Source organism: Pteropus vampyrus, unplaced genomic scaffold (genome assembly GCF_000151845.1).
Source record: "Pteropus vampyrus isolate Shadow unplaced genomic scaffold, Pvam_2.0 Scaffold37, whole genome shotgun sequence".
Classification (NCBI taxonomy): domain Eukaryota; kingdom Metazoa; phylum Chordata; class Mammalia; order Chiroptera; family Pteropodidae; genus Pteropus; species Pteropus vampyrus.
Genome location: NW_011888818.1, coordinates 7,017,241 through 7,032,759, shown reverse-complemented (window position 1 = coordinate 7,032,759; position 15,519 = coordinate 7,017,241). Strand labels below are relative to the sequence as shown.

General features: G+C 47.4%; 1 protein-coding gene across 4 annotated transcripts in view; it reads left to right on the top strand.

Moving 5' to 3' along the window:
- Positions 1-15,519, top strand: part of TET3 (tet methylcytosine dioxygenase 3) — a 99,421-nt gene that overhangs the window by 42,492 nt on the left and 41,410 nt on the right. For 3 of the 4 annotated variants that reach the window (XM_011358134.1, XM_023529476.1, XM_011358136.2), the window contains one exon: positions 8,644-10,774. In XM_011358134.1, the coding sequence (XP_011356436.1) occupies positions 8,644-10,774 (2,131 nt within the window). The remainder of the gene's footprint in view (positions 1-8,643; positions 10,775-15,519) is intronic. The other variant, XM_011358135.2, reaches the window with a different exon arrangement.

The window sequence follows — 15,519 nt, the reverse complement described above, 5'->3', positions numbered from 1 at the left end:
AGGAATGGGCTTTGCATGGAGGTGGACACTGAGCCCTAGGACTAGGGCACAGGGTGGAGCTGGAAACTCTAGCTCCTTGAACAGTGGCTGGAGGATTGGAGGGGCTGAGCTGATGGTGCTACGTGGGATTTACTGGCCAGCTGAGTGGGGAGCACCCACTGCTGTCTTGGAATTCCCTGAGAATTCATTCTTAGAGATTCTGCTGTACAAGATGCACCTTAGACTGGCCCGTCTCCTGGCCACTCACCTTTGTGGAGGTTGACGGCAGACATATTCATCCTGGCTGAAAATACCTTCTTAGATCTGTTTCTTCTAAAATGGTGCTTAACTGCTGACGGTGATTAAAACAGTCCTAGAGACTCCGTGCTCTTCTAACTTTCCCTTCCTAGAAGTCCTGAGAAGGTATCATCAATGAGGTCTTTGTTCTCTCAAGATAATAGTCTTTATCTTCTCACCTTCTTCCCATTTCTCTTTAATAGAGGACTGTTGGTCTGGTTTTTATGTGTTGATTCTCCGAGATTCGGGAAAAACTTGGAAAACCTGGTGGTGTTTCTGCACTTCTAATTGTGTTATGGACCAAATGAGGTGCCTGAGGGGTGGAGTTCCAGACTTCTCCAACCTTTCCTGGCATCCAGGGGGCCGTTGTTGAATACCTGGGGATGTCTGGGGGGACCAGCTGTGGTTATTTGAGAGCATAAGAAAGGAGTTGGCTGTACAACAGGAAGCAGGTGGGACCTCGGGAGTCCTGACCAGGCAGGGTGCAGGGGCAGACTCCAGCAGAGGTTCCCGGACCCCCCAGAGAAGACCTGGAGTCTTTTGATGGTGAGACCTGTGACTGAGGGTAGCAGTGTTGTACATACACATTACCTCTTCATGAAGCAAGGTGAAGGGCAGGTCTCTTCTTGGATCTGAGAAGAGCATTTACTCCTCCCATCTTCTAGTAACAAAACCCTATTGCCCCCAGATGATGGGAGCACACCCCTAACCTGGACAATGCTTAGCCTGCGACGGGCCAGAGCCCTCCAGAGATACTGTGTGAGGCAGAGAAGAGACCTGGTAAGGCTGGGAGTGTGGGTCACAGTGAGGGCAGGGTGGGGTTTTGTATCTGGAAAGTGGATATAAGAAGGGCCAGAGCAGACACCTTTGGTGGGCTTTTCTGCGGAGGGCAGTTGGGGGTTGTTTGAGATGAGTTGTCAAGTTCTTGAGTCCTTTGGGGCAAAGGCATTCCTGATGGCATTGGCCATTTTCAGACCTCTTCTGTGCATCCACTGTGACAGGTACCCTAATAGAGGACCACCGATTCTGCCCAAAGCTTCTGTGAGCTGTCCTCTCAAAGTCCAGGGCTGGAGAGGCTTGTGCCAGCCATGTCGTGGGAGGAAAAAGCAACAGATCTTTTTGAACACATACTGAGCACTCTGTGCTGGGTTCTGAAGGTGTCATGGAAGCCTTGTCCCCTGGGAGCTTACAGAGTGGTTGGTCATACACTCTTAGGAAAAGATCCCCAATAGAAGGTGGCTGTGTGTGCTGACTGTAGAGTCTGGTTCAGACCGTGTGGTGGGCAGGACTGGTCAAGGGGGACTTTATCAGGAAGGGATTGATCCTCTCCATTTAATCGTTTGTCTCTAGAACCACGCTTCATCCCCATCTCTGTTCTCGACTTAGTGCAGGCCCTTCTTATCACTGATCTACACAGTGACGTTAGTCTCCCAAGTGGTCTCCAGGCCACCAGCCTTGAACTCTGCAGTCTGCTCTGCGGGAACACCTGAGTAACCCCCGTGAAATGTAAGTCCGCTGTGTTGTGCTCACGCTGTGAGCTACACACCTGCCCTCCCCACACTGTGTGCTCAGGGCGTGCCCAGCAGCTTTCCCTTCTCCAGCCTGCCAGGGCTTCTAATGAGTCTGTGCCTTTGAGATGCTGGTCCCTCACTCTGCAATTCCCCCTCTTTCCCCCTCTTCAGAGTACCTGCCCATCTTTCAAGCCTCATCCTGAAAGTTACTTGGAGGTGAAACCTTTCTTGACACACATGTTGACTGGCCCGGAGAGAACTCCCCTCCCCCACCATCCACCTGTGTCCCTCAGGCCCTGGTATAGACTGTTTGCACTGCACTGATATGCTTTAGGGCATTTGTTTGTTTATAGGTCTGTTTCTTGCCTTTCACCTTATAAACTTCTTGATGTTCCTGAAATAAACAGTCTGGTCTATTGTTGGGTAAGAAGCCACCCTGGAATTTAGTGGCATAAAACAGCCATCATTTTATTATGCTCATTTTATCCATTCAGTCTGTGGATCCAGAAGTCTGGAAGGACACAGTGTGGGTAGCTTGTCTCTGTTCCTTGATGTTTAGGGCCTCAGCTGGGAAGGCTCAAAAGCTAGAAGTAACTCGATGACTGGACTAGAAAGTTCCTTCACTCACACGTTTGGCAGGTGATGCCAGCTGTTGGCTGGACCTTAGCTGGGCACCTACATGTGCCCTTTCCACGTGGCCTGGGTTTCTTCACAGTGTGGTGACTGGGCTCCAAGAGTAAGTTTCCCAAGAGAACTAGGCAGAAGCTGTATTGCCTTGTATAATCTAGCTTTGAAAGCCACGTAGTATCACTTCTGCCATTGTCACAAGCCCACCTGGATCGAAGGAGAGGAAACATAGACTCCACTTCTCCATGGGATAAGTGCATGTGGGATCAAGGGATTGTAGTGGCCATCTTTGAAAAATAAAACATGTCACAAATGCTAAACACTAGATATATGCAAATGGCAATCTTAAAATAGGAAAGTTGAGCAAGGGTTTCAAAATATGAGGAAGAGTTACGAAGTCGGTGACCGGGAGTCTTGAGGAAGGGCGAGATATGTTCAACCACAGATTGTAGGGTGGAGAAAAGACTGTGTGTGTGTGTGCATGTGCATGCACGCACACATGTGTACGGTGGAAGAAGAGGCTTGGAGTTTGCAGAGTTGTTTAAAGGAGCCACTGTCAGGTTGGACAATTTAAACAATGTGTACGAACACCAAGGCTCAAATTAGGAGAGCAAGGACAGAAAGGGAGGAGATAGAATAGAGAGGCATTCACGTTCAGAATTGTTTGGATTTGGTGACTGGGTGCATTGGAGGAGCAAGGATGATGTTTGTGTTGACAATGATGAGAGCAAGGACACTGGCAAAAATAGGAGAATTGGAGAAGGAGCTATTGGAAGTGGGGAGGGGGATTCAGTTCTGTTTCGGATGAGCTGGCTGACTTTCCAGAGGTTGGAGTTAGCTGGAGGTCCGCTGAGAGGTCCAGGCAGAAGGCAGATGTTGAGAAGTGTCCCCACAGTGGTGTTTGCTGGAGCCCAGAGGGGAGTGACAATTGAGGAAGAAAGTGTGGAGGGATTTAGAGTTGGGGCATGTCCGATCTGGGAATTTGAAAGGACCTGAACTAGCCACCATTCTCTTCCTCCAGCACTGTCCTGCCAATAATCACCAATAACTGCTTGGTTTTCTTTTCAACATCTCCATTGATAAGAGCTTGCTCTACCTCCTGGTTATTAAAGGGACAGGGTTAGTGCATTTTTTAGTGTCTCTAAATATAAAAACTTTTCCCTAAATTGAGCCTAAGTTCTCCCTAAAGCTTTAGTCACCTTCTAATTCCACCTCTTAAGGCCACTTAAGATGAGTCTAATTTTTTTCCCAAATGACGGGTCCTTAGATAAAGACCTTTTCGAGTTTTGTCTTCTTCAGAACCAAAAGGACCTGTTCTTATGATTTTGAACTGTCCTGCTCTATGCCCCCTCCAAGGGTGCAGCCCCAGAGAGAAGGCTGTGTTTCAGGTAGGGACTACCTGGGCGGAGCACGGCTGTCATTGCCTGAGCTACAGGTCCTATTCTAGTCAGTCCTGTGTGTCTATGGGTTGGGACCCATTAGTGGACTGTGAAATCAACTTAGAAAGTTGCGACCTGCATGAAAGAGGGGGAGGGAATGATTCATGAATCTAGTAAGGGGAAATACTATTTTGCAAACTTGTCACATATATAAGTATGTAATAGATCAGTTTCTTCCTGTGGATTGTACTAAAAAAGTTTGAAAAAACCCTGGGACGTAAGACCCATTGAAACTGCCCAGGCACATTATATGGTCACAAGTGTACCATCAGTTAGAGTCTTCTACCCCTCCTGACTCGTAAGACATCTTTATGTGCACTATTGCCATCATTATGAGCTTCTTTTGCCTTTAATTTGCACAAATGTGGTTTGGAGCCTAAGCATAAGACCCTATTTACCTTGTTAGATTTTTTTTTCTCTCCAGCTTGTTGACCTTTTGGGTGTGGTCCTGTCTCTTAACACAGGTTGTGTCTCCTGTTTTCAGCCTGTTAAGTAAGTGTGCCTTCACTGTCATTATTGATAACTATGTTGAACAAGACAGTTCTGGGGACATAGCCCTGTGGCAGACCACTAAAGACCTCTAGTTGATACACTGCTTGTACTCTGAGCATGGTCATTCAGCCAGTGGTGAGCCCACCCGCCCAGCCTGTACTTCTCAGTAGCTGACCCACTACGGGATCACTCCAACCTGGAGCCCAGTCAGAAACCCGTATGCCTCAAGGGCTTGACAAGTAACACAGATGAATGAAGTGATAATTACTTTAGGCAGTTGATAAATAACCCCTGACCCTTGGCCTTGGTTTCAAGAAGTAGTGCTGAACAGCAAAGCTGGGGGGGACCTGGAGCGATAGTGCCCAGTTGTAGACAGAGTTGCCAGGCAGCAGTGTGGGCCTTCGAGAAAATCTGGGTTTCATGTGAAATTGGATTTTTTAATGTTGGCAAAACAAACAAATACCTGACACTGTACAGGTTTTCCCAGCTATCCGAAAACAGAATGTTCCTATGAAACCTTTCGTAAGCTGAAATGGCGTAAAGCAAAGAAGCAGTTACCATTAATTTATATGGAAAAATTTTTGAGTGTTCCCAGATCCAAAAAACAATCTACCAAATCATACTAAATACACTAAATTATGTATAGTTTTACACTAAGCATAGCACCCTTAACGAGCTCTTAGGCTTTTCTGATACCTGAGGGCACATCTTGCTAACAGATGCACAAAATGAATCTAGGTAAAGCTCACAGACAGTTCAATTATGGCACTTGATGCCAAGATGCTGAGTGTAGTTCCTGGGGAAAGGGTTTGGAGGTGCCACTCCCGCTCCCCAGGGCACACCCTGCCTCTGTAATGACTTGCTGAGAAACAAATGCCGAAAGCTATTTCCCCTTTTTGCCTTTTTTTTGTAAAAGTGAAAATCCTCTTAGAATGTGTTTCAGTTAGCGAAAACAGGCACTAATGTTGGTCTTTCATAAAAATAAAGTGGTGTAATGCAAACTTTTGAAAAGCAGAGGATACCTGTATAGGCCAAACAAAACAAATCTGTGGCGGATTTGGCCTACAGCCCTTGAGTTTGTGACCTGTCAGCCAGGATGTCTCCTCATCCCCTGGTCCAGTGAGGACATGGCACACAACAGTAAGATTAGTTGGGCGTTGATGGGTTGCTGGCCGTCGGTGAGCCCGACTCCTGTGGTTCCTTTAGTTACTCACTCGGGGATAGTACCTGGATTGTTCTCACTCAGTGTCCTGAAAGTTGAGGATAACACTTACCCTTTTCTCATCTGATGGCAGGTTTCCTCCAGGATCACCAGCAAGTATGAGGAATGTATCAGTGGGATCCTCTGGCCAGGAAATTGTGATGTAAAGTTTCGTAAAGTCTGCCGCCCACCCTAGGTTCACTTCCCTCATATCTGTGTTTACTCTTCCCTTTCTTCTACTTTCAGTCTGAAGAGCATGTTTCTTCCCAGGGAATTCAGAGACACAAGAGCAGCCCTAGCCCTTCCTTGTTCTTATTCGCACACCAAAAATAACTTTTGAAATCCTTTCCCTTGTCTTGACCATTTTGGGGAAGCCTCAGCTCATGTAGCATTCGTCTTCCTGGCACTGTTTTTGTAAGACCATGCTACTCTTCCATGTTTCTTCTTGGCTATGCATGCTCTTACACATAAGCATGTAAAATTTGACCACTTCAGAGTCTAGCCTTTGTAGCCACATAAGTTTAGGTTTCTAAGAAGGAAAGAAGGGAGTGCCTAGTGATCAGCCACATTCCTAGAGGAAAGTTACTTGTTCCTAGTTCTGAAAGATAGTCTTCCACCAGAGAAAGGCTGGCATATTCATGGCCAGTGGGAGATGGGAGGCTTTTCACTGGACTCAGACTGTGTTACTGCCATGGCTGTGGTCAGGAGGCACAGAAGTCAGGAAGATTTGGGTCTGGTGGAGAGGCAGCTGCTTGAATAACAGTAGTGGCATGTGATAAATGCTAATAGAGGCACGTGTTGGGACCGTGGGAACCCAAGAGAAGGAGCTACAAGTAATTCTGCCAACCAGATTAAGAAGAAGGTGACATTGTAGGATAAGCCAGGGTGACCTCACAGAGCCTGGGAAGGGCATTCCAGGCAATGAGAACTGCATTGGCAAGCCTCAGAAAAGCATGTTGGAAAAGCATGAGGATCTTTGAGGCCAAAATCGGGGCAGTGCTGAGGATGAGGTGGGAACCACAAGCTGGGGCCTCTGCTCACCTCCCTCAGGGCTGATCCCAAATCCCAGTTCCCCACCACTGCTTTGGGGCCCACGATGGCTATGGTTGACAGACTGGCGACTAGTATCTTTTTACCATCTGTTTAATACACTTATATTCTACCTGAGGGACTAATTTCTTTAACGTTTTAGTTTGGTAGAATTTTAAAACTTATAGAAAAGTTGTAAGAAGAGTACTTGGGACTCCCACATACCCAAATTGTTTACATTTCGCCTTATTTGCTTTATCATTTCCTCTACGCATACGTGTTTTTATGTATGTATATATAGTCCCATGCTGCATAACGACATTTCAGTTGATGATGACCGCATATGCGATGGTGGTATACCACACTGCCGGGGTGTGTCGTAGGCTATACCACCTAGATTTGTGTAAGTGCACTCTTCGATGTTTGCATAACGAAGAAATCGCTTAATGACACATTTCTCAGAACATACCCCCATTAAGTGGCTCATGACTGTAATTTTTCTGAACCATTTGAGATTAAGCTGGTGATACAGTATTCCTCTACCAATACTTCAGTGTGTGTGTATGTGCGTCCCTAAGGACAAGGATATTCTTTTCTATAACTATAGTATAATGATCCAAGTCAAGAAGACTGAGGTTGACACAATATGATCTTATCCACATCCATATTCAGATTTCATCATTGTTCCAATGATGTACTTTATAGCTATTTCTCCCCAGATCTACCCCATGAACATGCATTTTGCATGTCTCCTTAGTCTCGTATAAGCTGGCAGAGATGTCTGTCAGTCTTGTCTTTGAAATTTTTGAAGAGAGCAATCCAGCTCCTTTCTAGAGTGCCCTTCAGTTTGGGTTTATGTGATGTTTCCTCATGATTAGGCTCAGGTGTACATTTTGTCTGGAGTTCTGTGTGACATATAGCCTTCTTGGTGTATTATAACAAGAGGCACATGATATTGGTTTGTCCTGATATTGGTGATGATAACTTTGATCCTTTGGTAAAGGTAGTGTCTGCCACATTTCTCCACTCTAAAGTTACTATTGTAATTAAGTAGCTTTTGAGGACTTGTTTTGAGACCAAATATCTATCCTGTGCCTCAGCAAACTTTCACCTGCTAGTTGTAGCATCTATTGATGACTTTCTAAACATCATTCATTCATTCATTCATTCATTGGCACTTACAGTGAGGAAGAGCTTTCATTTCCGGAGGGATGAATCTTGTAAACTCAATGCTGCATCTCCATATTAACTTTTAGCTTGATGGACCAGGCCCCGGCTCCCTTCCTCTTGCACTGTCCCCGTGCTGTGTACTTTGGTGGACAGAAGTTGTAAAATGATGCTTCCTAGGCTTGGGGCGAGGCCCGGATCTTCTTCCAAGCAGTATCCGGCTTGTCTTCGGCATAACTGGCTCAGCATAGGGCTAAACACATGCTGTGTCAGATCATCAGTGTTTCCTTCAGGTCTGGGGCTGGGAGTGGGAATATCATGCTATGCAGACTCTGAGCTCAGCTTAGGCTTAAGTGAGGACAAGAACAGGCAGGGGAAAGAACTGTGGGTTCCTTCCCACTGACCCCTTGTTCCGGCTGAATTTGTTAATCAAAGCTGCTCATTTCTTACACACACTTAACATTTATGGCACATTGTTATCTGGTGGGCTTGGGTAGCTTTCTTTCCCTCCTGACCAAAAAAAAAAAAAAAAAAAAAAAAATTCAACATGGTCCTCAGGTCACCTTGATCATTGCAAGTTAAGACCTTTCTGTGTGTCCTTAACACAGAGGAGCCTCATCAATGTGATCCATCTGAGTGAGGCTCTAAAATGCCTGAGCAACATTCAGAATTCCGTACTAGGAGCTCTTAAAGATCTGCTTTCCATTTCTGCTGGTGCAGCTAGCTGGGAAAGGAGACAGGGAAGATGAGCTGAGGTTCAAGCTGTATCAGAGAGAAGGTTTGCAAGAAAAGCAAGGTTTAGGTGTGCTTCTGAGTGGTGTGAAGTAGGACAAGCTTTTCAAATATTTTGGCTCATCTTTTTCCTTTTTTTTCCCTCCTCTCTCTCTCCCTCTCTCTCCAGACAGGCTCAGAGCTCAGCCCAGTTGATGGACCTGTTCCAGGTCAAATGGACTCAGGGCCAGTGTACCATGGGGACTCAAGGCAGCTAAGCGCCTCAGGGGCGCCAGTCAATGGTGCTAGAGAACCCGCTGGACCCAGCCTGCTGGGGGCTGGTGGTCCTTGGCGAGTAGACCAGAAGCCTGACTGGGACGCTACCCCAGGCCCAGCTCACACTGCTCGCCTGGAAGATGCCCACGATCTGGTGGCCTTTTCGGCTGTGGCCGAAGCTGTGTCCTCTTATGGGGCCCTTAGCACTCGGCTCTATGAAACCTTCAACCGTGAGATGAGTCGCGAGGCTGGGAACAACAGGGGACCCGGGTCAGGGCCTGAGAGCTGCTCTGCTGGCAGTGAAGACCTTGACACGCTGCAGACAGCCCTGGCCCTTGCTCGGCATGGCATGAAACCCCCCAACTGCAACTGCGATGGCCCAGAATGCCCTGACTACCTCGAGTGGCTGGAGGGGAAGATCAAGTCTGTGGTCGTGGAGGGAGGGGAGGAGCAGCCCAGGCTCCCAGGGACTCTGCCTCCTGGTGAGGCTGGCCTCCCAGCACCAAGCACTAGGCCACTTCTTAGCTCGGAGGTCCCCCAGATACCTCCCCCAGAGGGCCTGCCTCTATCCCAGAGTGCTCTGAGTATCGCCAAGGAAAAAAACATCAGCCTGCAGACCGCCATTGCCATCGAAGCCCTCACACAGCTCTCTTCTGCCCTCCCCCAGCCTTCTCACTCCACATCCCAGGCTTCTTGCCCGCTTCCTGAGGCCTTGTCCCCTCCTGCCCCTTTCAGATCTCCCCAGTCCTACCTCCGGGCCCCCTCATGGCCTGTGGTCCCTCCTGAAGAGCACCCATCCTTTGCTCCTGATAGCCCTGCCTTCCCTCCAGCAACTCCTAGAACAGAGTTTCCTGAAGCCTGGGGCACTGACACCCCACCAGCAACTCCCCGAAGCTCTTGGCCCATGCCACGCCCAAGCCCTGACCCCATGGCTGAACTGGAGCAGTTATTGGGCAGCGCTAGTGATTACATCCAGTCAGTATTCAAGCGGCCCGAGGCCCTGCCCACCAAGCCCAAGATCAAGGTCGAGGCGCCCTCTTCCTCCCCAGCCCCAGCCCCATCACCCATTCTCCAGAGGGAGGCTCCCACACCATCCTCAGAGCCTGACACCCACCAGAAGGCCCAGACCGCCCTGCAGCAGCACCTCCACCATAAGCGAAGTCTCTTCCTGGACCAGGCCCATGATGCTTCCTTTTCTACTCCCACGGAGCCTCCTGCCCCCAGCTGGTGGGTACCGTCAAGCTCACCTGTCCCACGGCCTCTGGACAGACCGCCCAAGGAGAAGAAGAAGAAGCCACTGGCACCCGTTGGCGGTCCCCTGGGACCTGAGAAAGTCACTCCTGGGATCAAGCCCAGTGTCCGGAAGCCCATTCAGATCAAGAAGTCCAGGCTGCGGGAAGCACAGCCTCTCTTCCTGCCTCTACGGCAAATCATCCTGGAAGGGCCAAGGTCCCCAGTCTCCGAGGATGCGCAGGCACATCCACCTGCCCCCGTCCCCGCCTCACAGGGCTCTGCTGTCCCCCTGCCCCCAGAACCTTCTCTTGCGCTATTTGCACCTAGTCCCTCCGGGGACAGCCTGCTGCCCCCTACTCAGGAAATGAGATCCCCCAGCCCCATGGCAGCCCTGCAGCCGGGTTCCGCTGGCCCTCTTCCCCCGGCTGATGACAAGCTGGAAGAGCTCATCCGGCAGTTTGAGGCTGAATTTGGGGATAGCTTTGGGCTTCCTGGCCCCCCGTCTGTGCCCATTCAGGACCCCGAGAACCAGCCAACGTGTCTCCCAGCCCCTGAGAGCCCTTTTGCTACCCGCTCTCCCAAGCAAATCAAGATTGAGTCTTCAGGGGCTGTGACTGTGCTCTCAACCACCTGCTTCCATTCAGAAGAGGGAGGCCAGGAGGCCACACCCACCAAGGCTGAGAATCCACTCACACCCACCCTCAGTGGCTTCCTGGAGTCTCCTCTTAAGTACCTGGACACACCCACTAAGAGTCTGCTGGACACGCCCGCCAAGAGAGCCCAGGCTGAGTTTCCCACCTGCGACTGTGTTGGTAATTCCTCCTGGGTGTTGGGGAAGGGCAAAGGGATGTGGCCTGGCAGGCTTGGGGTGCCTGAGCTCTGTCTTTCATCTGGCAAACAGTTAACTCTGTGCCAGCCCCCACTCTGGGGCTTGGGGACATAGAAACGAGCTCACAGGCCAGTGGAAAAGACATTGAAGGAGACTAATGGTGATGCTGTGTGGTGCATGGCATGTCAGTGGAGGTGGGGGCAGGCGCTTTGTCATGCAGACTGAGGCGAAGGCATCATGGAAGCCTTTCTGTGGGAGGTGGTGCTTCTGCCGAGGTCTGAGCTTGGTGGCTGTGAGCGGGGCTTATTTGTACTGTTCTTGGTTGGAGAGGAGCAAAAAGTGGGGGTATGTGTGGGAATGAACAAAAGGTGGCTTGAGAGGCAGGCAGGATTTTGCAGGGACCAGCGAGCCAAGGTTGGGAGTTTAACTTGATCTCATAGGTAATAGTGACCTCGAGAGGGTTTTAAAGCAAATAATGACCTGTCATCTTGTGCTTCTGAAAAACTGCTCTGGCCTGTGGTGGGGAGGAAGGATTGTGGGGGGACCTGTAAGAAAGGTGTCTTGAGCCAGGCAAGAAATCACGAGGGTCTGGACTGAGAGAGTGGGGGATGGGGGTGGGTGCAGAGTGAGGGCCTCTGAGGAGGGCATGTGTGGGGATAAGGGCAACTCAGGTCTCTGCCTTGGTAGTGGTCACTGAGAACACAGGTTTGGAGGAGAAGTGACGAGTTCTGTTTGAACCAGCTGGGGTTGAAGTGGCTGAGAGACCAGAGATCTGGGTTAAGGGTTTGGACATAGCTAGCATCCAGGTGGTGGCTGAAGTTGTGGTGTGGGTGAGAGCGCTGAGGAATTGGGTCCATTTTTTGTCTTCCAGAATAAAAGCAGGCCTAGGCCTATGAGGTCCGTTCTCAGGACTTCTGCCTTCTGGGGTGGAGGGCGGAGGGTCACCAGTGCATTGGCTCCAGGTCCACTCTAGACTCTGGCTCTCTAGTATTTATGGAGTGTTCCCTAAAAGACACATGTTTCAGATGTCGACCAAAAAACACATTGATTCTGTTGATGAGCATGTGAAATCCTTCAGATTTATGGTACACAAAAAAGTCCTTCAAAGAGACTGTCTTCTCTGTTTGTTAAAATATGTTAGTATTGGGTGAGTTGTGTGATTTGTTGGGATGCTGTGTCCCTGCCAATGAGGAGGAGCTTGGCTGTCCAGCCTAATCCAGCTATCCCAGACTCCTGTGGTACAGGGCAGAGGGGTCAGTGACAAGGAATCACTTGGAGAGCAAGGAAGAGTTGGCCCCAGGGCTTCTGGCTGAGGATGAACAGATATGCAGGGTCCTGCCAGATGCTCACAGACGTGTTCCAAGATCGTGGCTCCCATCAAGGGCTTCCCCCGTTCATTGCTGGATGTGATGGATGATGATATGATGTCGAGGGCCCCTTATTTCCCAGCATTTGGGAGAGGCTGATCATGGGAATTGGGCCGCCTTTACCCTCTTCTCTCTCTGTGTTTATATGTGCCTGTCCCATTTGCCTTGTGTTTAGTGCATTGTTAGGTGTTTCTCCCCCTCCCCCAGGGCAGGCAGTATCCTTACCCAATGCTTAGAACGTAGTCGATCTTTAATACATATTTTAATTGTCAAATTCAATTATATGGATATGGTTTGATCAAACTGGTTTTTAAATTTGAATTCTAATTCCATTACTTCCTCACGTATAAAATGAAAATGATAATCGTACCTTCTTTCCAGGGTTGTTGTGAGGATTAAATTAGTTCATGTGTGAAGCACTTAGAAATATGTCTGACACATAGTAAGCACTGTAAGTGTTAGTTGTTATCAAGCCTATTGAATATAATAAGGCAATAGAAAGAAGTAAAAACATACATATTATAAAAGAAGAAAAGTGGTGGCTATTACTTGATTCATCAGTCATTTATTGATTACCTAGCTCTGTGCTAATTACCAGTAAGAGTAAAAATTAGGAGAAATAGTTAATCTCTGAAGGACTTTGTGGTTTGTTTAAAGAGACAGTATAAACAATAAAATATTCAAAATATTCAGTCGCCCATTCAACAGGTGTCTGCCAAGTACCTGTGCTGTCATATGAAAGTGGCTAAACTGTAAAAGTACTCTGTAACACCAGGCTTGGTTGTCATTATGGAGAGGAATGTTTTATTTAACGAACTCTTGTTTAGAGCTGGGTCTTGAAAATTGTAGCTGGGGTGAGAGGCGAGAAGGTGGCCCTTCTAGACGAGAAATGCATGAGCATAGTCTTAGGGGCAGCAGGGAGGAAGCTAGCAGGGTGTAAGACCAGTAGCACAAGGCTGGACCTGAACCCTCAGCGTTCTGCATTCCTTGGACCAGAGGACCGCCCCCCCCACCACTTCCCCTGCCCCCCCGATGTCAAGACAGGTCTCGGCTTAAAGCTAATGAGCAAAAGTGCAGGCAGTAGACTGTCACTATCAGAGAAACTTGGCAGTAGCTGTTAGCCGGTAGCTGTTGCCTTGGCAGACAGGGAGGGCGGAGCATTGGGAAGAGGTAAGGGGAGCGGAGATTCCCACCACTACCAATCATTTATTGCTCCAATTGCATCTAATGCTAAACAAAGAATTAGAACTGAACCTACCTTGTGTTGTTAAATGTTAAATTATGGGAAAATGCTTAGGTGAAAACAGCAGGCACAAATAGTATATAAATGATCATCTCATCTAGGTTAAAAAAAAAGACTAGAAGGAAATATACAAACAGTCATTTCTATGGTCAGACTGGGTGACTTTTCCTTCATATGTTTTCTGAATTTTCTATAATGAAATATGTATTTTATAATCAAGAAATATTTTTGAAAGTGCATTCTAAAAGTGGCATGGAAGAGGGATTGGTGAAGGGTGGTAATCTTGTGGCAGTTAGGAGGCTATTGATGATGATGATGATGATGATGATGATAATGATGATGATGATGATAATGATAATAATAATAAAACCTTGCTCTATTCCAGGCACGGTGCCAAGTACTTTACAGTCACCACCTCATTCAATGCTCATAACATCTATATGAGGTGGGTACTATCAGTGCTGTAGTTCCATCTTAATGATGAAGAAAGCAAAGTTAGATTAAGTAATTTGCCCAGGTCATACAGCCAGCAAATGGTGGAAGTGAGACTTGAACCTAGGCAGTTGGACTCTTAACCCATGTCATGTAATGACTGAGATTTAGTTGAGAAATGAGTCCTAACTCAAACAGTGGTGTTAGGAATGAAAAGGGCTACAGAAGAAGAGATTTGCTTGGAAACAGTTTCTAGAAGTGCTGGGGTTCATATTAGGGAAAGCCACCCTGTTTTTCAGAAATGTCTGTAGCCCCACGGCTGGACAGGCGCTTCCATCAGCCGGTATGGCAGAATTGTTTTTGTGAACCCGGGCTCAGGACAAGGGTTAGGAATAAAGTCACTCACTCTGGGACTCATGTCAGATGGAACCATCTCCCATTCCACAAACTCACCCGTCAGCATTGGTAGCTAGAGGGGTACAGATTGCATGTCAGTGTAAGGAAGACTTTCCTTAGAAGTGACAATGATATTTGGAGACGCCATTGTGTGCTCATAATAAATGATAAGTACTATAGGAACAACTTTATAAAAGTATAAGGTTTTCTAGCATAGCAAAAGAAATGTAATGTTCAAGCTCTGTGGTGATTTTTGCCAAATAAGCAATTTTGGCCTATATGGGCATCACCGTGTAACCAAAAACCGAAAGACCAAGAGCATTGTTTTATCCTTGTATAAAGATATGGGTTTCTGAAAGTATAGGTGGGATTCACATGAACTTGTTCTCTGAATCTGGAAATACTAGGACTAAAGGCACTCTTCGAAGCTTCAAAGAAATAAATTTAAAACACATGAAAGGAAATGCCTTACTCTAAAAGGTAGTATGATATGTTGTGAAAAAACTTCACGCAAGTTGAAATTCTATATTGAATTATTGGGGGAAGAGAGTATTGATATATTTCTAATACTTTGAGGCACATTTTAGAGCTCCTTCTGACTACTCCTTAACCATCCTATAACCACTGTCAGAGACAGGGCAGTGAGTTGCAGCGACTGTTGGCTAGGCCCTTTTGTATTTTATTTATTCGCAGAAATGGGGAAACTCCTCAGGAGAGCCAGCATAAGACAAAGATTGAGTCCAGATGATGTTTCAGTGGGAAAAGCATCCTTTGCAGTCATCTGCTTATCATTTTATAGATAAAGAATCAGGTTTGTGTTAACTTTTAAGCCTTGTCCTGATGTCTCTGAGGCACAGTCCGTAGGCAACTGGAGACATTAAACTGTAACAAAAGCAGTTGAGGAGACAGATGTTAGGGGCTGTCTTCCTAGAAATGCCGTATTTTTATCTAGTTGATCATCCTGCCCTAAAACAAGTAGCCAGAAACCAATACTAGGAAAACATCTCTTTTGCCTGGAACTTGGTGAAAGTTTAGGTGAGGGAGTTGATCTTGTCCAGCAAATTTGACTGACAGCAGGATCCACCAGGTCACTTCCGTATGGACCATGGTTCTGAAAGGGAGACAGACACAGAGACTCATCTCTGCTTACAGTCATGTGAAGATTACTTTCTACAGTTTTTATGAGAATGTATTTTCCCCTTTGCATTCAGTTTGAGATGAAGAGGAACTTCATCTTTTAAATATTTTTTTAGATGGTAGGATATTTGGACACCACCAGTATGAAGGTGG